This window comes from Panicum hallii, chromosome 1 (genome assembly GCF_002211085.1).
Source record: "Panicum hallii strain FIL2 chromosome 1, PHallii_v3.1, whole genome shotgun sequence".
Taxonomy (NCBI): Eukaryota; Viridiplantae; Streptophyta; class Magnoliopsida; order Poales; family Poaceae; genus Panicum; species Panicum hallii.
Window position 1 is genome coordinate 48,789,577 of NC_038042.1, and position 20,392 is coordinate 48,809,968.

Below are 20,392 nucleotides of genomic sequence, written 5' to 3' on the forward strand. Positions count from 1 at the left end.
TTGCTGAACTGGACGCCCGACGAGCAATTTTCAATTCCTGTGACAAGGTGCTGTTGCATGTTTGCCGTTCAGTGTGTTTGCCCATGAAATGATCATAGTAGCGTGCCTTAGGCCTTAGCTATCTTTAGTTTCCACAAGGGCAGAAAAACCTTAACAATCCTGAGGCGGCGGCTGGAAGCCTGGAACCATGGAGGATCGCTGATGGATGCCATCTCTGTCGCCACGTTCAGGTGCAAATGTTTTTTGCATAGGTTGTGGTTGGTAGGGTGGCTAAAGGGCTGGATATGTCTGTGTAATGCAACCATGGTTTGTTTGGTTCCCCTGGTCAAGGCTCTACGCTTGGCTCCAACGATGCAAAAAGGGGTCCGAGCCTGGCTTCCTAAAAACGAGATTCATGAGCGTTTCCAGCAAGCCAGGCTTGCACAAGGTCGTTGGCCGGCGCGTGATGTATCTGCTCACCCCTGGCCATTTTTTACCGCCCTCATCTCCGTCCATTTTCACCACCCCATAAATTAGTGGCCATCCCTTGTCGCCGCTTTGGTTCGCCTAGAGCCATCGTGTCTATCTCGTCGCACGGCCCACCCTCGACGCCACCGGCGACCTTGCGCCTTGCTCAGTTCATGGTGCTCAAACGAGCCGTCGCTGGGTCCCATAGGCAGAGGGAGGGATGCGTTCGTCCACACTACAGTTGTTTGAACTCGAGACCATCACGACGAGTTCTTGGAAGGGATTCGTGGGTGGCGGAGCTCGATTCGACCATGTCGGAGATCGAGGTGGAGGTGGGGAGGAGTTGTCGGTGCGAACACGGGGAGACGAATTGGCCATGATGGAGCTCGATCATCGTGGAGGAAGAGCAGCCACAGGAGGTCAAGGCTACTAGAAGCGCTTGCGGTGGCGCGTGTTCCAGTCCCTGCGCCAGTCATGGTGGTGGTCCTGCAGCAGTGCCTGGTGGCCGCCGTCCCTGATATCTAGCAGGTCACTAAGGTCCATGGTGGGTCCTAACAATCAGCTTGCTCCTGAAGCTCGGAGCCTAGTCATAGAGCCATCATCAATACGGGGCTTTCAGCGCGGGTACGTGCTCGTGGAGAAGATGAATGTTGCATGCAAGGTGCTCGATGTAATGGGTAGGAGGATCTCTCTATCCAAGTTAAACTCACCGCATTTAGGAAGGGTGACCATATATAATGCAAGCCTAGCCAAACACGATTTTCGCAAACCAGGCTAAACTAAGCTCACCAACCAAACATGAGGGCCCAGCACTGTTGCAGCCAGATCAAAGCTGGCCATGGCTAATTCTTAGCCAGGTTTGAACTAAGCCGAGCAACCAATTACAACATCACTGGCAGTAGCAGTTCAGAGGCAGCATTTGTAAAATCACCGAGCTCTCTGTCCAGTGCAGTGCGGTGCAGGAGGCAAGCGCCAACCGATGCCACTCCACCAACCGCGGCGCGTGATTCGGTCAGGAGATGGGAATCAGTTGGCATCGTCTGCTCATCTCATCTGCTCCGCCCCGCCCGCCGATGGGCATCCCGTTCCTATCCATCTGCTCATCAGGAAAGGATAGATAGATAGAAAGATCGATCGGCTCATCGGCAGATGCTGTCCATGGTGCGGCGGCCGCTCTCCGCCGCCGTGCCCGCCGGCAACCTCCTTGGCATCCATCTCTTCCAGTGCCCCGTACGCCGTCTCTCCTTTTCCTTCCTCTCCCCCGCTCATCCCCGTTTCCGCCGCTCCATCTGGGGCCGCCGCCTCCTCGACTGACCGCGACCTCCCGAATTAAAACGGCCAGGACACCGTGGGCATCGTCGCCAAGCTGTCCGAGTGCATCGCCTCCCACGGCGGCAACATCCACAGCGTCGACGTCTTCGTCCCCGACGACAAGCGCGTCTTCTACTCCCGCAGGTCCTCCTTCTACTCTCAGTCGGATTGTGAAGAACGTCATTATCTAAAAAAAAGATTGTGCAGAACGTGCCAAAACGCGCTTCTTCAGTCAATCAGTTGTCTAAACCGTGTGTAGCTTTCCAGTGAATTCACGTACAACCCAAGGCTCTGGCCACGTGACGAGCTGCACAAGGATTTCCTCAACCTTTCACACTGCTTCAGTGCGCAGAGATCGACCGTACGAGTGCCTGATCTTGACCCCAAATACAAGATCTCAGTCCTCGCTTCAAAGCAGGTCTGTCAATTTCGCATCATTGCCTTTGGTACAGTTTAGTAGCTGCTGAGAAACTGCTCGGGATTCAGTACCACATTCCAAGCTATGTATGCATGTTGCCTCATGTTCTTTTGTTTTGATAGTATCTTATCTCCCCCTCTCCTTCTAGGACCATTGTTTGTTTGATTTATTGTATAGATGGCAAGAAGGCAGGCTTCCAGTTGACATTAATTGTGTCATAAGGTGAAGACAATATCAGGTCCCTATTTCCTTCTTATAAACGTCACTCCTCAGTCACACATCCTTTTGGTTTTTCTCTACAGCAATCATGATAGGCCAGAAGATAATCATGTCCGAAGATTTCTTGAGAGACATGGAATTCCATATCACTACTTACCGACCACATCTGGGAACAAACGAGAGCAAGAGATACTAGAATTGATTGAAGGCACAGATTTTGTTGTGCTGGCAAGATACATGCAGGTAAAATTATCGTTTTTCACTATATTCATGTTTTTCCTTATCGCATCCTAAGAATGGGAAAAAATTTGACAGGAACAAGTGTTAGCATGTCATAAAGCATACAAAGCTGAGATTGGCACTTATATATTCTCTAGACTTCTGTCTTTACATTTTGAGGCACAATATTAAAATCTAGCTTGCTGTTGATGTTAGGGACTCCCAGTCTGTTTCATTTATATCTACTCCTCTCTGAACTCATGCAACTAGAACTCAGTTTTGCAATAGAACTGATAATAAGCTATGCATATTTTAAGCTTGTATCACTGTTCTTTTCATCTCTATGTCCTGTCTGATCATCCAATCTCCATTAGGTGAATAGACTTTGTAAGGTTAACATTCAATACAGACTTTTGTCACCTATATATATCTGTGACACGTTATTTTTCCTCGCAGATATTGTCAGAAAGATTTTTAAAATCATATGGTAAAGATATTATTAACATTCATCATGGACTTCTTCCCTCATTTAAGGGAGGGCATCCTTCCAGACAGGTATTGAAGTTATTGGATTTTATTTGTGAACCTAATATGAGATGCTAATAAGTATCATCTTTCAGGCCTTCAATGCTGGGGTAAAGTTGATTGGTGCAACTAGCCATTTTGTCACTACCGAACTTGATGCTGGGCCAATCATTGAGCAGATGGTATTCTTACCTTTCACATAACATTTGACCTAAGTATCAAATTAATAGATCACATCATCAATTGAAATCGGCTGTCAATGTGAATACTGAATCGTCTTTGGCAAACAGTTGGTTGTTGGAATCCCCTTTATTTTAGTGTAACTGTAACCCCTAGGGACTTAAATTAGCATTGGCCTTCATTGAACCCTACTATCATGCCTGACCACTTTCATATCAGAACCATGCACCATTTATTGTGCTGCGAAGATTCACACGTCTGAAATTATAGTAAAGCAATTTCCTTGATCTTGGCAATTTCTAGCAGGCAGTTGAAAATTTAGTCTTTCAGTCTTTCTTTTTGCTGCTATACAGGTTGAGCGAGTTTCTCACAGAGACACGCTACGGAGTTTTGTTGTGAAGTCTGAGAACCTTGAGAAGCAGTGCCTAGCAGAGGCTATTAAGTCATACTGCGAGCTCCGTGTCTTACCATATGAACTGAAGAAGACTGTTGTATTCTGAGCTAATTTTTCTTACATATTGGTGTGGTGTGTATTATTTTTCACAAAACAAGCAATAAATGATTAATTTTCCTATATTTCCACAATCGCTCTCTAGCATTTTGTGATTATACATGTCTTACTCTGGTTTGATATGATGAGCATACTTGAGCAGTAGCAACGAATTATTCATTGGACACTAGTTCCCAGTAAGCATATATAAAAGCACATGAGAAGAAAACAGTTTAAAGATACTGCATACACTGTGATTAGGCAATGCAACAGCCTCTCTCCTGCATTTGCTCGAAGGTACTTCCGTTCATCACTGCTTTTCACTAAACAAAATGAGCCCTTCTGATTCTGTTGATTCTACTGCAAGGTTGCAAGGAATGAAGGAATCACAAAGTTGATATCAAGGTAACCTGCAAAAAAAAAAAAGAAGAGAAAGATATCAAGGTACCCTACAGCTGAACACTGTTTCGGCACCCTCATTAAGGCACTTGCGGAAGATCTTGCCGAGGATGATGGATAGCAGGCAGTCTGCCGCAGTCCCTCCTGGTCCTGGATGAGCTGTTTGTTTTGATGATCATGGGGCCCAGCTGACAAGTGATGCTGACACTGCATGATAATTCTGAAACCGTATTCAGCTGAAAAAGTTATTGAAGCTAGGTTCTCCATAGCTATTTTTGCTGATGTGTAGAAAGAGCGGACTCTGCTGTATGAAGAGTTAGCCTCAACCATTCTGGACGAGTTGTTTGTTTCGATGACTGTGTCTGGACATAAAGTAACGCCCTGTATTAGAAGAGCGGAGACTCATTCTCACTCGTACCACCAGTTAGATGTGCTGGTTCATGCTCGCTGAACTGGATGCCTGACGAGCATTCTTCAGTTCCTGTTACTTGGTGCTCTTCGGTACTTGCGTTATACTGTTTGCCTATGAAAAAATGATCTGACAGAATAACACATTGGCTATCTTTAATTTCCACAAGGGAAGCACGATCCTTACCATCCGCAGGCAAATGAGAGCTACGGCTGAAAAATGTAGTTCAAAACAAACGGAGAAACAGGAAGTGAATTCCCTTGAGAAGCAGCCGGAGAAACGGGAAGTGAATTCTCTTGAGAAGCAGCGTCATGAAGTTCAGTGATATAGAACCGCGTTAGAGAAAAACCCATTTCAAATCTTTTGGAGGCAGAGATACTACAGAACAAGAATTACACAACTTCTTAAGTTAATCCAATTCCATCTTTAACCTCATTAGTGTTACATTCTGAAATGAAGAACCACATGTTTTCGCTTCACAACTGTGTAAGGAACAACGATATTCTCATTTTTAACAGATTTAGAAAGTAATGATAGCTAAATGAAGTGACCACAGCGAAGCTAGAAGCACATGCCCACTAAAGGTGATGAAGAAACAGTGTGAATCACGACTTGCGTTCAGTAAATATCTGGAATATCACAGGGACTTCTTCTTGGCGTCCTTGGCTAGCCCCTTCTTGCGGATCTTGATGCACATACCCAGGCGCAAGCTGTCGATGAAGGACTCGGGAAGAATGGAGATCAAGAACCACATGACGGAGTGTGGCCAGTATGGCGTGCACCTAGGCTCGTAGCCAATGTGACGAACAGCAGCACGAGCGTAGGTGTCCGCAGATGGAACCATGAAGGAGGATTTCTTGATAGATGCCATCTTTGTCGCCACATACAAGGGCACCTGGATAGATTGAAGAATATGAGCTAAGAGTGCAAAAGTTCATATATAATATAAAATCACTAACAGAATATATGCATTATTTGTAAAATCAACGAATCCAAAATTGATCAAAAAGCAAGGACCCAAAGTAGTATAATTTTGGTTCAGCAGAGAAACAAGGTACATCTGTTGCAAAGAAAGAGAGAATAGTTATTACCTGGCACTGCACATCAATACCCTTGCTCTTGTATTCAACATAAAGACATCTTGAGAATTGGTCGACATACCTGAGAATTAAAGATAAAATAACTTTTAGCATGCACTTACTAAGTTAAAGGGGGTGTGCAGATCTGTCTATTATTTATTTCCCTAAAGAAGGCTAGAGAATAGATAGTTCATGTTTGTATTTTTCCAGTTAAGTATGTATAGCAGCACAGAGAGATGCACAGAATAGATGCAAGAAAAGCACCAATTGCTTATTTGAAAGTACAGTTTATGTCACTGTGTTTATGGGTTGCAAGCTGAAGGGACGATCATCAAAAGTTTTCAGTTATCATGCATATAAAAGCAAGTAGGCCTAAGTTTCTAGCTTACAAGTAACTCACTGCTTAGTTAACTATCTTTTCATTCCCTCTAGATAGAGTGATCATACGTTAGAATGTCAGATCTGAACAAACTGCACATCTGAAGTAGTCTAACTGATGGCATTTCAGTGCCCAACTAATTCGATACTCACACCGAAAGCGCTTCCTCGGGTTACAGCCTTACTAGAATAGTTCCAGATCCTAACGAACACCTTAAAATGGCTAAGCAAGTACAGACAGGTAACAAAGGCGTGTTTCTTTGTTCTCAGTCAGTCAATTTTACTTCCACTAACGCCATCTATCCTAAAATCGTGCCAATTCAAGCAATAATATGTACAACTGCGACCGTAAACAACAATGGAAACGAAGCAAAGCAGCAATCCGTGAGCAAGAACACGAGGAACTCACGCTTTGGTGGCGGCGTAGACGGAGTACATCGGATCAGAGGGTATGACGGAAGCGGAGCCGGAGCCGATGTTGACGATGGCGCCGCGCTTCCTCTCGACCATGCCGGGGAGCACGGCGTGGGTGACCCGCGTGACGCCCTCGACGTTGACCCGGATCAGGCTGCGCATCAGCTCCTCGTCCACCTCGTGGAAGTAGCGCGCGTACGGGTAGGACAGCCCGGCGTTGTTGACGAGCACCCCCACGTCGAGGCCCCGGATGGCCTCCTTGAGCGCCTCGACGCCCGCGGCGAGCCCCTCGGCGGCGAAGTCGAGCACGAAGGTGCGCACCTCGGGGACCTTGGGGTGCTTGGCCTTGATCTCGGCGGCCACGGCGGCCAGCTTCTCCGGGTTGCGGCCGACGAGGACGAGCCCGAGCCCGGCCGCGGCGAAGCGGAACGCGATGGCGCGGCCGATGCCGTCGGTGGCGCCGGTGACGACGGCCCAGGCGCCGTAGCGGCGGCGGAGGGGCTTGCCGGGGCGGAGGAACGCGGCGTAGACCCAGAGCGCGAGGCGGGTGGCGGCGCAGGCGGCCACGAGGAGGCCCACGGCGGCCAGCGCCAGCGCCCAAGCCGGCTGCGCGCGGAGGAACTCGACGTGGGCGCACGTGCCGGCCATGGCGTCGCCGGATTCGGGGAGCTGGGGAGGAGCAGGAGCAGCGACTCGACTCGATGCGATGCGGCGGTGCCCGTGGTGTGCCGCCGAGCCGGGGACTTATAGTGGGGATGGGCTTTCTCCGGTGGTGGGTGGAACTGGTGTACCAAGACTAACCGAACACGAACTGAATATTGGTCGAGTCGTGTCGGTGAACAGTTTCCGAAAGGATGCGGGTTTGATTGTTATTCTTTTCGCAGATATCAGACTCAGGCAGTAAAAATGGAGCAGAGTTGAAAAACAGGAAGTGGAGCAGTCCCAAACACGTTTTAAGATACTTTTTTTTTAAATCCAGTGAGAAACATTGACACCTAGGTAAAATCCACAAACAGACTTTTAGCATTTCTTCCATTACTTTTTAAAGATAATAGTGTAGTAAAATGGCTCATATATTTAGTCACCAAAGTATCACTAATGATATTTCTCACTTGCAAAATTTTATCAATACTTAGTAACTAGATATACATAGGCCATTCGGCTACACTTCCTTTAAACTCAATTGTGTTGGTAGTTAGGGGCGGAGCCCGAGCCCGAGGTTGGTCCTATGGCCATGGCCCACCTAGAAATGCAATCAAGATCCACTAATTTCATTTTAATTTTAGGATTTTATATCAGTATTGAAGTGGTAAATTAAAATATTGTATAATTTTCTTACCAAGAGGAGAGGTATTAAAATATCAAAAAATTTATGGTAAGTTGGACTATCCTAGTCTAAAATTCTAGCTACGCCACTGTTGGTAGTTTTTCTTAACCACATCGACAACCACAAACCGCCATAATCAATAATTCAATATGATGCTATTACTGTGAAGAATTATGTTTCTTCTCCTTGAAGTATCAGGTTGGCGGATATGAGACCACAATATATCCTGACTGGGCATCTTGGAGCCAATGCTTTATGCTTACGAGGTTCATCCAATGTAAAAATCTCCTCACTGTTCTCGCTAAATATAGTGAGTCTACTTAATTTTGCTCTTGAAAATGTTTTTTTATTCAGATTAAATTTTGAATGAGCCAAACGACAACTAGCAGGCAGCAGGCTGATATGCCTTTGTTGCAATATAGTACGCTCACTTTTCGAAATGGGAGACATTTCTTTCTCGAAACGAAGGATGGCAACTTGTGCAGTTAGTTTCTTTGACCACAGTCTTGTTTTCTCCTTGATCGTGGTGTCTTGTCATCATATTTGGTCAGAGTAGGAAATCCATTGAGGTTGACCCACCCAGATTCGGCCATTAGGCTGCAGCCCAGCTTCTTGGAGCATTTTCGCATAACCAACCGGGCCATTGAATTTGCTAGCAAAGTCTGTTCAAAGTAAGCCGAAGGAGCAATCTTTATATGAGATGGATCACAGATCCATACGCACGGCAGGGGATTTCAAAGCCAAGGGCATCCACGCTCTTTACCCATGTTACTTTTAGTTAAAATCTATCCACGAAACCGTTTGCGTGTTTGGTATGGGCTCATCGACCGGCCGCAGATCCGGATCAGAGTCCACGGTGCGCCGGGAGCAGCGTCCTGCTCTGCTGGCCGCTGCTGACTTGCTGTGAGGCTGTGAAGGCCTGACGGAAGGGGACGGCGGGGCAGGGGGGGTGTTGGGCTTGCCGCTTGCCGGTGAGGGGGCGCTGGGGTTTGATGAGCTGAAATTAAAGGCGGCGTTGGAGGCGGTGGTCGCAAGCGGCTGGCGGAGACCCCAACGCCTCCTCCCTCTTTAATTCCCCGCCACGGCACGGCCGGCCGGCGAGCAGAGCCCAGCCCGCCGGCGGGGACACGGATCCGGGTGCCGTCGCAGTAGCGACAGCATCCTGAGCAAGCCCCGTTTCTGGCCTGGTCCGATCGTTCGCCAAAGGGACGCGCCACGCTAGCGGATGCCGGGCCGCGCGGCAGCATTAACGACGCAGGCGCGCCCCATAAACTCGGCTTCAATCCGGGGCAGGCGGTGGGTGGTGGGATCCGTGCGGCGGGCCAGCGGGGGTCCGCGGCGGACGGAGACGCCGAGAGCGAGACCACGAGGGGGACAAGGGCTATAGCGTGTCGCCACGGCCGCGGCAGGCCGCGATCGGGCGGCTAATCTGGGCTGTGCTTTTGGTCTCGCGATCCATGGCCACGTCGCCGTCTCCGAAATCAGAACGGGGCGGATGGTCCGGTCTGGTGTCCGGCGAGCCCGCTACTGACGTGACGGTCAGCGCCGCCGCCCCGCCTGCGTGCCAAGGCTCAACATCTTTCGCGTTTCATTTTCTACAGACGAGAAAAAGAAGAGCTTCACCTCGTCGCAAAAGGGGATAATAGGTGTAAATAGATTCGAGGTTGCTGACGAATAGAGGCGACAACAATACTACCAGCACATTATGTTAAAATCTTTATCCAATTCAGGCACGGTCGAAATATCACCAGGATCAAGCAAGTGGCACAGCGTTAAAAGTGAAACATGGCCAGCTCACTGCAGCATCATGACTCATGGTACACCGAACAAATCGACTAGTTCCAATGTCTGATATATGTAACCTTCAGCCTGACTTCTATATCTCTAGCCTGCAGATCGTCAAAAGTCCACCAATCACTGTCCACGGCAGTGGTGCTATGTACACACCAAAACGGCAGATCCACATGGTTCTCACACGACTTCCAGCAAAACGGCAGATCCCCACGGGTTTCACATAATCCTGGAGTAGCTTGACTGAAGCATGCTTACTGATGCCTGCACAGGGCTAGGAAAAGAAGGGTCAGCTAGAGTGTCAATTGAGGTTGAATGATAGGTAAGAAAATTAAATCATGGAGCGCGATCCCACCTAAGAGAAGTGCACGGATGAGGCGGACTTTTGGATTTTGCAAAAGATGATATACACCATGCACACATGGCAGTCACTGTCTTGTGATGAGAACGGAGTACACCAGCTCGTCATCATCTGGCTCCTTGATGAGGTCGCAGAGATCCCCTGCCTGAAGGTTGTTTGCTGCAACAAAATTCCTCCAGCCCGCGGTGAAGCCCACAAATACTGGGTTCTCATGGTAAAGAACAGGCCATAACCTCTTCATGGGATCGTTCAGCAGTATAACGTTCCGGTCATGCCTTTTCTGTTTAACAGCATTGGGGAGCGACTTCGGCAGCTCCTAGAATAAGATCAAAAGAACAAGCGATTAGGGTAACTACTGAGAAATCTCAGCAGACGAGCATGTTTTACAATATCCTACTGAAGGTTAAGGTAACTAGATAGAACATGAACTTCAGGCCTGAGCACTATAAATACGCATGAACGAAACACTATATAAACACCATCAGGCAAGGAGCTATTTCTAAAGTTTAAACAGTACAATTGATGGTAGTAATATATTGCTGAACCAATCATCCATGGTTAGTAAAAGTTCACAACACTATCTGAATTGCCTGCTGATACAATTTTATTTGCTTTACTTCAGTTGTTTATATAAATGTGTCCTTCAATATCTGTGAGGCCCTACTATCAAGATGAAATAAATCTGATATGCATCTAGAATAGTGGCATAAAGTGGGTTCAACCATCTTCGCCCGGGCATTCATAATTTTATTTATTTATTTTCCTTTTGCAGGGATGCTTTTGATTAAGCCAATAGAAAAGATATATATAATATCATAATGTGTTACAGAACAGTAGTGAAAGAGGACTATTTACGGAGCCTGCACAACTCACAAGCCATTTCCGAGTGGTATCAGGAACGCAAAGTTGCAAGCTGAACTTTAGTAGAGAATGATCATCCAACTCCAAAATTTTGTCTTTCATAGGCAACAAAGACTCTTGGACTGCACAATTAATAGACTTTCTACCTTCCTGCTTGGAGAAACAATGTTCTGCATGGGTAAATCCAACAACCTAATTAGAGATGCACTATCCAACTGGAAAACCGCTCCTTTTAATTTTATATTCAAACAAAATTAGATAAAATGAGCTCACCGGACACATGTGCAGCCACACAGCTGCCATACGTAGCATTGTTGCTGCTTTGGCTACATACACTGCTCCCCACTGGCTCCACCTGATCCACTTTTGTTTCAAGTTGAACAATAGTTCCTACCAAATATAGATTCAATATATGCTATAAATAACAAGTATCTTCACAATAGACAGCCAAGTGATTTTTCAAAAGAAAATACGTTGCAGTGGTACAAGAAAAGTTAAAGAGTAAATTGCCACCTTTTCCATTGACATTATGATCGATCTCTGTCCTGCTACTTTCATATTTGGATATTTCATCAGGACTCGAGGGTTTCTCAACGGGCACTGTGAGCATTGGTTCGACAATGGCACAAGTTACTTCTGGTCCAACAGGGTTTAGTCCTATTGCACTGTACTTGCCCGGAACTACAGCGTTCGCAGACACGGGGATATTGTTCCTTTGGCTATTTACAATGCTTCCCACGGGTTCCAGTTGTTCTCCTTGTGTTTTAATTTGAATAGCAGCTCCTATAAAATAGTCACCAAATACATGGTATAAATATCACTCACTTCCACAATATACTCTTTTTTGAATGAAACAGTACAAAAACTTTTGACAACAGCTACCGGCAGCAATCATAGAAAATTACGATTTGAAGCATACCTCCACATTTCTCATTGATACTATGGTCAATCTCTGTTTCGCCATGTCTGCATTTGGATACTCTGTCAGCACTTAAGGGTCCTTTGACAGCCATGGTGAATACTGGTGGGACATGTGTATGATTGCCCTCAGAACAAAAGTACTCATCCACAGTGTTTAGCCCAATTGAACCATAACCATCAACCAATTTACTGTCAGTTTTTTCTGTGTTTTCAGGTTCAGTCAGTACGGTGCCATCAAGAGCTGCTCGACTATTCACAATACCCGCCCTCCACCACTTCTCCAAGCATCGAAAACCTCCAGCTGCTGCATATTTTCTGCAGAAGTTTTGACTGATGTTCATCGTGCTATGTATCTGATGTTTCTCCACAGCTATGATAGAACCTAAAGGAATGCAATTTATCCCTTGTTTCCTTATTAAATCTTCATCCAAATCATGTACTTGTAATTCATTCCCCACTCTACCATCATTTTCATGCATTAAGGGAGCTGCATCATTTACAATTATTTCAGAACTTGTTTTTCCTTCATTGCATGCTGGTGAAATACACTTGGTTCCACACTCTCCATCAGGCAAATTGCCAACGCCACTTTGAACTCTTTCAAGGTCTTTGTTGGTATTAATAGTCACATGATGTGTTGAATCTGCATCTGAAGTTGTGAGATTCACTACATCCTCATTATGTGCAGAAGCTACTGAATCCGAAATCAGAATTGCTGTTTTTACTTGGCTGCGCATGCATGCATAATTTTCATTATTGTTGTCTTGTGGCACGGGTCCAGACCCAACCCCATGTTGGACTCTTTTTGGGCCTTTTTTGAAACACAACCTTTCATGAGAATTCATACCGAAAACACGCACAGAAAATGTTTTCGTAGCAATGTACTCAAACAGCAGAAACTCCCCCCGTTTAATCGAATGGTCTGAAACAAAAATATTCCATCCCTGATGAAAAGCGAGGGAATCATTCACCACAGATAGCCTGACCTTTGAACGTCTTTCCTCTGAATCTTCAAGATAGACATGCTGATTACTCAAATCTGTCAACTTGTGTGCAACAGCTGGTGGTATGAGCTGCACAAACACACAGGTTCGTGATGTTTAATGTAGGCACCATGACATAACACACAAACAAACAAGAAAAAGATACTACTATTAGAGACTGTATTTTGTGCCCACATGGGTATGTGCCCACCCAAACCGTGCCCGTCAGATGGAACCTGAGCGGTGGAGATGCATCCTAAGATATTAACGTAGGCTAACGGCGTTGGATGAGGCAAAAGCATCTCAGCTCACATGTTCACGGGTCATACGGTGACTTTTTGTCATTTTCTGTTTATCCATATCCTATATTCCACTTCCATCCAAAAAGCATACCCGATCACATGCTCGTCTCCTACCTCTAGCTTCTAGGCAGCAAGGGATGTGGGCGCTGCACAATGATGAAGCATCTCCTACATCTAGCGCTGCCAGCTCGTGCATCTCTATAGCCAGCATCGCACCATGCTAGTTCATGCATCGTGGAGCCGTCGACCATTGCCGCCCCATTGCAGTAGTGGAGCGTTGCAAGTTGCGCTGCGCGTCGGTTCAACCAACACTGACTTCCGTGAGCCGGAGTCTGTGTCCATGGCCCCCTGCTAGGGTCTTGCTGGAGTGCGGGCAAGGGTGGGCGCCGCCGCCATGACACCAACACGCATCTCGCTAGCATCCTGATCTCAGTTGCCAGATGAGGCAAACAACCATATTTTCTATTTTTGGATTTGTCAACTCATTTGTTTTGGATTTTGATTTGCCAATTGATTTGCATGTACAGATCTATAAGATTATGTCTAAACTAGATGAAATCTTTCTCTTGTGAGTTTTTCCCTTTTCCGATGGTTTCCATCCCCTTGTTTTCTCTTTATCCATGCTCTAGGTGACAGCAGCAACCTGGCGGTCAGATTAGTGACAGCTGCTGCACCAGAATCAACATGCTGTTTAGATTTGGATTTTTTATCTTATTCCAAATTGCATCGGATGTTGTTTTCATTGGAGAAATCTTTTCTGTGACATTAGCTAGAGGTCAAGATTCTAGGATTCATGAGGAACTTTTGCTTCTTATTCTTCTCTTTTTTGTCTTCTTTCAAAAGTCTAGGAATAGGTCAAGCTCATGTATAGGAATAAATAATGATCAAATGTGCAAAAATGTTTTACTAAAGTGCCAGATTGTTATTTTGTCAGATTGTGCTAATTCTTTTTCTTATTTGTGTTGATTGGTGCTGGCTTCAGTCGTTTATTTTTCCTTTTTGATTGAATTTCACACAAATGGAAGTGGAGAAATCACCTCAAATACATTCTAGAATTTGTGACAGATTTTGTTGGGATTTCTCCTGTCTAAATTGATATTTTGATTTGTCATTTCCTGGAATGTGTTGCCATGGCTAAAAAGAAGCTTTCAGACGGGTAGATGTTGTTTCAGATGCTAGTAACCATTTGGACAGAGCCTATTTTCTAGATAAAATTGCTGGAAATCAATTTGAACAGAAGCTATATCCGGACAAACCAATATAAGAGTAGTAACATTATTGTGTCAGATTGTTGAATGATTTGGAATAGATTTTTCTAAGTCTAGATTGGAATTTGAAATCAATTTGGACTGAACCTATTTTCGAACAAAATTGATAGAATTCACTATAAAATTTGGACATAAGCTATTTTCTAGGTAAATCAATATAAAAACAACAACTTGGAGGGTGCTCAACTCATAGAATAGCATCAGGAGAAGAGAGAATGGAACAACAACAAAACAACAAAATACCATGAGTGCACTGACGCAAAGAAAGCTAACGGAGCCTAACAATGTCGGGTGAGGGCATCTGCCCACGCGGGCACGAAGTATTTTCCGCTACTATTAACCCAAACGTCAAGAAAAATGATAAGATCATGAGGAAAACAGTAAGAAACAAAAACTTACTAGAAATTCCTCGAACCTGTTGTATATGAACTTGAAGAATGCGAAGGATGCGAAGGGAGTATGCTTATTCTTTTCCTTGCCACCACCACATATCTTCTTTTCCTGCACCCTACCACTATGAATCTTATTATCACTCCTCTTTCCTTTTTTGGGTAAAGTGTGATCCCTCTTCCTTTTCTTATATTTAGAACCACTTGATGTATCGATCTTCTTCTCTTTGGATACAATAGATGACACACTTCTCCTATTTGTTTTTTCATGGCACATCATTGCCTCCGTGCTCTCACTGGGCCTCATTCTCTTCTCCTTAACAACAGGTATGAATGGTGCATTTTCTTCATCTTCATCCCTCTGCAGCTCCTCATTGTTGGTCTTGTTCAGCCTTTTTCCTTTCTTTTCCTTCCCAAATAATGCAGTGGACACCTCCCCGCTCTTTATGCTATTGTGGCGGCTCAGTATCTTCCTCTCCTTGCGGTCAGCAGCCCACATCTTCTCTTTGTGTGTTTTGTTCAGCTTTCCCTTATTCTTGTCCTTCTCACATAACGTGGGGGACTCCTTCCTGTTCGTCAACTTATGGTCCCCATTATGCCTATTCTTTCCCTCCTCGTCATCATCAATTTGCATTTTCTTCTTGTTGTTGGCATTGCAAAGTTTTTGCTTCTTCATCTTCTCAGGGGATGCAGTGGACACCTTCTTCGTACTCTTCACCTTATGGTGACCATTCCATATAATCCTCTCTTCCCTCTCCTGGTCATCAGCCATCATATTCTTGTTGCTGTTGGTTCTCCCTTCCTTTTGCTTCCCCTTCTCCAAGAAGGCGTCTATGGATGTCTTCCTGTTCTTCACCTCACTGCCACCACCACTCATTTTCTTTCCCTCCTCATTGTCATCACTCTGAATCTTTATCATGGTGCTGTCGTGACTCCTCAGCCGCTTCCGGCATGCCGCATCAGGAGCAGCACCGCTCATCAGTGGCGGACCCAGGAATTGGTCAAGACTAGGGCCAAAATTCAAGCAAAACGACCTCAAATATGTGACATACAGAAAAATAGGAAAAGTATAGGTAATGGTTCAAATTTGACAGATTCTTGAAATTATATGGCACTAGTGCAGCAATACAGTAGTAAAGAAAGACATGGAACACACATAAAAAAAAAACCTAGTGAACATTTGGTGCATCAACATCTTCCATTTCCTCATCAGCAGCAACTGGAAGTGGAAAAGATGAAAAGTTTCCCTTGTTGCTTGAGCTGGAGGACTCATTGCGTCCTCGAAAAGCATGTGTTTGCAGCAAAAGAAATCTCGCAATCCCTTGTTTCAATCTAATATTCCAATTAACGAATTAAGTAGAAACTAGAAAGGGTGGAGATAAACACCTAAGAAAAAGGGCAACCGATGGCTCTTGGTGCCTTCCGACTTCGGTCCGACTGCATGCACGCAACGACGGAGCCGAGTAGGAACCAATCTATGAGCTGCCGATGATGGGCGAGCCGGCGAGGAGCGATTTCGCGAGCAATGAGGGCTCCGTGCCTCCGGAGGCCGGAGGCCGGCGGCCGGCCAATGCGCGCACGCCGCGAACTAGCCAGGCACTCAGGCAGATGGTGGCGGCGGCGGCAACAGACAGGCAGACGCGGCGGTTCTAGAAAAAGTTCAATTTACTCCCTTCAACTGTAGCCAAAGTCTGAATAACCCCCTAAACTATAACTTGGTTCATTTACCCCCTAAACTATGCTATTTAGTTCATTTTACCCCATAATACAATTTGTCTTTTTTATTTCTCGATACACAAGTTGAATTTTAATTTTAAATTTTGCAGGGTAGTAGTGGACATCACAATGCATATTAAAAAATTGTATAATTTTTTCACCGTTATTTTCCATACAATTCTAAACTCCAATGATTAATTTATTATTAAATATCCTAACATATCAAAATAATGATAAAAAATTATGATTTATTTTTTCTAACATATGTTATGATGTGTACTATCATCTTGAAAAAATTCAACTTAAATCTCCACCTATTCATTGAGAAATGAAAAGGACAAATTATATTAGGGGTAATTTGAACCGAGGGGCATAGCTTGGGGTAAAATGAACCAAACGATAGTTTAGGGATTATATGGACTTTGGCTACAGAGGAGTAATTTAGACTTTTTTTCCCGGCGGTTCCCTTCCCTGTCCCTGTTCCCGGGTGGCCCTAGGCGCAGGTTCCGCTCCCTGTTGCCCTAGGCCCCTCATCCTCTGAAACCCCAATCAGATTCCGTTCCTCCCCTGACCAACCAATGAAGCCACCAGAAATATGGGCCACTTAGACATGAGAGGAAAATATCAGAGGTCCAGAGCAAGAGCAACAGCAGCAGGACGGGTAACTAGGAATTAAACTCCCGAAAAAAAAGAATTAAACTCAAGAAATCACTCACGTGCCGTTTTGTTACGCCACAGTTCAAAACAAAAGCCCGAAATTTATCAAGAACCCTGAACCCTAACTCATAGTACAGGGTAATGAACAATACCTGTGCAGGTGATCGAAGGCACCAGCAGATGGAGAACAGTCCGCCCATAAGAACCCGGTCGTCCGGGACGTGGCGAAACGGATATTGCCAGCCGATCGGATCGCCTTCCAGATGAATGCGCCTTTATTCTTGAATTGATTGAAGAGTAAGAGCTCGACCTGGGCGGCCTAGTGCTGCGGGGGTGCGGCTGCGCCAGTGGAGGGTGGACTCGAGGAGAAGGCTGTGGGGTTCTCCGTTCTGATTCCCAAGGAAGCAGAAGAGTCGGGTCGTTCCTATTGACCAGAGTGGGACCCGCTTGCCAGTGAGCGCTGCTCGAGCTCCTGGGACGCGTGGGTGATGCGCGTGAGCCACGATGTTACAGTATTTTGGTGGACTTGCAAGTGAGAGTGTGAGGTGAGAGAGACAGAGAGTGATGCTGGATCAGAGCTCTTGGGCCGGCTGGATCCGAATTGGTCTGCTCTTGTTTGGTTTGGAATGTATTCTCCCAAAAACGGTGGTAAAAAAGGTAACAGTCAGCGAAGGAACACATCAAAGAATGCTGGATCATAAGTTGTGGCAGAAACAATCACCAGCCAAAGGGGGATACCAGACAATAAGAACAGATAAATCGTTCTCTTGGAACATACAAAATGAGCTTTACACTCTGCACTAACCTCAATTAGCCCACTTTGATTCTCTTTCATCCAGAAAGATTGTCTTGAAGTAACTTTACATTTCCATGCCCCATGTATAGTAGTAGTGTCTGTAGTGCCTTTCTTTGAAGGCAACCACAATTGTATTCGTCGAAGTGTACAAAAATTGTCAGTGTGTTCAGAATTTTGAGTTGGAAAACATGGTATCCCAACATCGGATGTGGACGAGTCTTCACATCAAACGACCAGCGTAGTATGCTCGAGGGTACTTTTGTTGCAGCTGGGGCCACTGCACGTAGAACTGATCAGCTATCCGTAGCTTGTACAGCAGTAAACCACTCAATGAAAGCTTCTTCACTCTTGCAATGCTTTCGATGTAGAAAATGGAGGACCATCCCAAACCAAGCACCTGTAGAAAGACATACGGCATCAACTTGAGATTTTGGATGGACAAATTAGCAATGGTCAGTAGGTTGATGTCAGCTCACGTCCTGTTCTATAATAAGAGAAAAGGCAGAAGTATTATACTGTATCGAGTAAGCGAGGATAGAAGCTAGGGTTTGAGGGCTACCTTCAGAACAAAAGCGCACACACAGAGTGGGAAGCATGTGCCTGGACCATTGCAGAATATCTACAGGAGTAACAGATCGTAAGTATCTTTGAGCTCATGCTGCGCAATGGGCACTAACAAATTTAAACATGGTACACACCACTTGTGGTCTGATTCTTATTACTAGCCACATAGCATGCAATGTAGCTAGCAATGTTGTTGCAATGGAGGTAATGTAAGATTGGCCTACTTCACGACTACGATATATCTGCATGAAGTGGGCATTCTTGATGATCTTCTCTCCACTCTGAAAAAGGAATTAAACACATTCCAGAATGTAACTAGGTAAGAAACTTGTACCATATCTAGTTCATCACATAATGGTAATTGACCTCCACCTGAATCAGTGACTGCTCATAGACCTGAGCCTTTTGAAGGCTCATATTGTCAGTAAGTGCAGCCACATAGTACCTTGGCGTGAACCTATCCTTCTGAAGCGCTGTTACAATATTCATCATTTCTGCAGTATGCCCTCCTAAGAACCAACTTCACAAATTAATAGATAATCCATCGTGCTGTGTTATTTTTATTGGCTTACTCGGAGTAGCTATCTAATGTTCTTCCAAGATCCTACAATCTGGTAAATTGGAAACAGTTTTAGTGACATATTATTGTAGTATTTACAACGGAGCATCTGCAATTAGACACTGTGATGTACAAGAAGAGAATGGGACAGAATTTATAAAAGCAAACCGGAGAAAAAGAGATGATCAAATATGCATCTGCTTATTTTTAGGAGATATAAATGTGCATTAAAATACCAAACCTGACAACACCCAGACAATATCAGTACTTGAACTAAATATCATGGACTGTGCACACTGCATAAGGCCATAATGAAAATGCATCAGAGGTAATGTAGTTAGCACAGTGGTAAAAGTGTGTTGCAGATTAACAATGTAACTCATGAGTCTTGGCAGTAAACCACGTTCAAATATGTATATCAAAAAGCATTTTTTGGAACCCATATGAAGTAGCACGTGAGGTTGCAAGAGTTGATTGTAAGGCAAATATACCACACTCAGTCTTGGCAATAAGGCCATTAGTATAAGAAAGCAATACTGCTTCGTTACAAATGTCATGGTGGTGGTGTTACTGTCGTTGACTGAGATCTTGCAATACCATCAAGAACCTGACTGTCAATCATGATTAAAGACAGTGACGAAGCAATTCGCGTATGGGCTTGCAGTTACCAACAGTAATTCAGTATCACCATGGTATACTCACCAGATCCGAGGACGATGAGACACCGCAACCCGGCGGTGGGCGACCTGGACGACGGCTGGCCGCTGCGCCAAAGCACGTACGCGAAGCGGACGGCGAGCAGCGCGAGGAGTACCGGAAGGACGCAGCACGCGGCCGCCAGGGCATCGAGCCCCATCTGAGCCTACAGAGAGGAGGGAGTCAGTAGGCATGTATAGTTGCAACTGGGTCAGATCCGAACACAAATAGCTCGCGTTAGGGTTTGGGTGCTTGGTTTGGAACAGCAGGAAGGGAAGGGAGGTGGGCCTACCTGGTGAATACTCGTCGCCGGCGAAGGGCGGCGCCGCTCGACTGGTCGTCGCCGGCAGAGGATGAGCTCAACAAGCACAGGCAGCGACCCGTACCGCCGTGCGGGCCGTTTTGGGTGGCAGCGTAAACGTAAAGCCTGTCTCGAGCTGAGCGCCTTTTTTCGGCCCAGTTTAGGATGAAGCTTTGGGCTGAGAGGTGGCGTGACATGGGGCATATAGTGTTGGGCTTTGCTGGGCTGAACTGGGCTCGTATGTTATTTTTTTGAAAAAAAATCATTTTTACCTCCTAGAACTTTGGACCAATTCACGTTTCCTCCATAGACAATGAAACCATCCCACTTCTCAAACTTAGCATGCCGAACTCTGGCCGGTTTCTCTCAGTGATTTTCCTTTTTTTAATATTTATTTTGGCTAAATATTTGA

General features: G+C 45.4%; 4 protein-coding genes across 7 annotated transcripts; 1 reads left to right on the forward strand and 3 right to left on the reverse strand.

The window, feature by feature from the left end:
• Nucleotides 1–1,184: 1,184 nt before the first annotated feature.
• LOC112894723 (formyltetrahydrofolate deformylase 2, mitochondrial-like) lies at nucleotides 1,185–4,695 on the forward strand. Its single transcript, XM_025962522.1, has 9 exons — nucleotides 1,185–1,677; nucleotides 1,790–1,902; nucleotides 2,026–2,176; nucleotides 2,325–2,398; nucleotides 2,479–2,638; nucleotides 3,071–3,169; nucleotides 3,235–3,321; nucleotides 3,673–4,106; nucleotides 4,177–4,695. Exons 1-8 carry the CDS (start codon nucleotides 1,597–1,599, stop codon nucleotides 3,817–3,819), a joined length of 912 nt encoding a protein of 303 aa, XP_025818307.1. The 5' UTR covers nucleotides 1,185–1,596; the 3' UTR covers nucleotides 3,820–4,106; nucleotides 4,177–4,695.
• Nucleotides 4,696–4,993: 298 nt separating this feature from the next.
• Nucleotides 4,994–7,236, reverse strand: LOC112879077 (very-long-chain 3-oxoacyl-CoA reductase 1). Its single transcript, XM_025943414.1, has 3 exons — nucleotides 6,484–7,236; nucleotides 5,709–5,778; nucleotides 4,994–5,512 (listed from the first exon to the last, which is right to left on the reverse strand). The coding sequence occupies exons 1-3, from the start codon at nucleotides 7,134–7,136 to the stop codon at nucleotides 5,255–5,257; spliced, it is 981 nt and encodes a 326-aa protein (XP_025799199.1). The 5' UTR covers nucleotides 7,137–7,236; the 3' UTR covers nucleotides 4,994–5,254.
• A 2,261-nt stretch (nucleotides 7,237–9,497) lies between these two features.
• On the reverse strand, nucleotides 9,498–17,690 carry LOC112887359 (B3 domain-containing protein Os02g0598200-like). Of its 2 annotated transcripts, none has more exons than XM_025953515.1 (8): nucleotides 17,217–17,690; nucleotides 14,702–15,698; nucleotides 11,748–12,822; nucleotides 11,342–11,611; nucleotides 11,102–11,218; nucleotides 10,841–10,998; nucleotides 9,962–10,283; nucleotides 9,498–9,870 (listed from the first exon to the last, which is right to left on the reverse strand). In XM_025953515.1, exons 2-7 carry the CDS (start codon nucleotides 15,668–15,670, stop codon nucleotides 10,035–10,037), a joined length of 2,838 nt encoding a protein of 945 aa, XP_025809300.1. In that variant the 5' UTR covers nucleotides 15,671–15,698; nucleotides 17,217–17,690; the 3' UTR covers nucleotides 9,498–9,870; nucleotides 9,962–10,034. The 2 variants fall into 2 exon arrangements, with proteins under 2 accessions (XP_025809300.1, XP_025809292.1); XM_025953507.1 differs by having other exon boundaries at nucleotides 9,498–9,880.
• A 175-nt stretch (nucleotides 17,691–17,865) lies between these two features.
• LOC112887373 (UDP-N-acetylglucosamine transferase subunit ALG14 homolog) lies at nucleotides 17,866–20,093 on the reverse strand. Of its 3 annotated transcripts, XM_025953533.1 has the most exons (7): nucleotides 19,972–20,093; nucleotides 19,686–19,845; nucleotides 19,225–19,279; nucleotides 18,797–18,933; nucleotides 18,559–18,705; nucleotides 18,420–18,479; nucleotides 17,866–18,257 (listed from the first exon to the last, which is right to left on the reverse strand). In XM_025953533.1, exons 2-7 carry the CDS (start codon nucleotides 19,827–19,829, stop codon nucleotides 18,081–18,083), a joined length of 720 nt encoding a protein of 239 aa, XP_025809318.1. In that variant the 5' UTR covers nucleotides 19,830–19,845; nucleotides 19,972–20,093; the 3' UTR covers nucleotides 17,866–18,080. The 3 variants fall into 3 exon arrangements, with proteins under 3 accessions (XP_025809318.1, XP_025809327.1, XP_025809309.1); XM_025953542.1 differs by lacking the exon at nucleotides 19,225–19,279; XM_025953524.1 differs by lacking the exon at nucleotides 19,972–20,093 and having other exon boundaries at nucleotides 19,225–19,594.
• Nucleotides 20,094–20,392: the final 299 nt, after the last annotated feature.

Excerpts from the sequence above, each read along its gene's own strand:
- LOC112887359 (XM_025953515.1), bottom strand. The coding sequence starts at position 15,670 with ATGAGCGGTGCTGCTCCTGATGCGGCATGCCGGAAGCGGCTGAGGAGT. Across the intron at positions 11,219-11,341 it reads TCATAATGTCAATGGAAAAG|GAACTATTGTTCAACTTGAA; the intron begins GTGGCAATTTAC and ends TATATTTGGTAG. Across the intron at positions 10,999-11,101 it reads TGTGGCTGCACATGTGTCCG|AACATTGTTTCTCCAAGCAG; the intron begins GTGAGCTCATTT and ends TTACCCATGCAG.
- LOC112879077 (XM_025943414.1), bottom strand. The coding sequence starts at position 7,136 with ATGGCCGGCACGTGCGCCCACGTCGAGTTCCTCCGCGCGCAGCCGGCT. Across the intron at positions 5,779-6,483 it reads GTCTACGCCGCCACCAAAGC|GTATGTCGACCAATTCTCAA; the intron begins GTGAGTTCCTCG and ends TTTAATTCTCAG. Across the intron at positions 5,513-5,708 it reads GTATTGATGTGCAGTGCCAG|GTGCCCTTGTATGTGGCGAC; the intron begins GTAATAACTATT and ends CAATCTATCCAG.
- LOC112887373 (XM_025953524.1), bottom strand. The coding sequence starts at position 19,540 with ATGACATTTGTAACGAAGCAGTATTGCTTTCTTATACTAATGGCCTTA. Across the intron at positions 18,706-18,796 it reads ATGAGCAGTCACTGATTCAG|AGTGGAGAGAAGATCATCAA; the intron begins GTGGAGGTCAAT and ends TTCCTTTTTCAG. Across the intron at positions 18,258-18,419 it reads TGTGCGCTTTTGTTCTGAAG|GTGCTTGGTTTGGGATGGTC; the intron begins GTAGCCCTCAAA and ends GTCTTTCTACAG.
- LOC112894723 (XM_025962522.1), top strand. The coding sequence starts at position 1,597 with ATGCTGTCCATGGTGCGGCGGCCGCTCTCCGCCGCCGTGCCCGCCGGC. Across the intron at positions 2,639-3,070 it reads TGCTGGCAAGATACATGCAG|ATATTGTCAGAAAGATTTTT; the intron begins GTAAAATTATCG and ends TTTTCCTCGCAG. Across the intron at positions 3,322-3,672 it reads GGCCAATCATTGAGCAGATG|GTTGAGCGAGTTTCTCACAG; the intron begins GTATTCTTACCT and ends GCTGCTATACAG.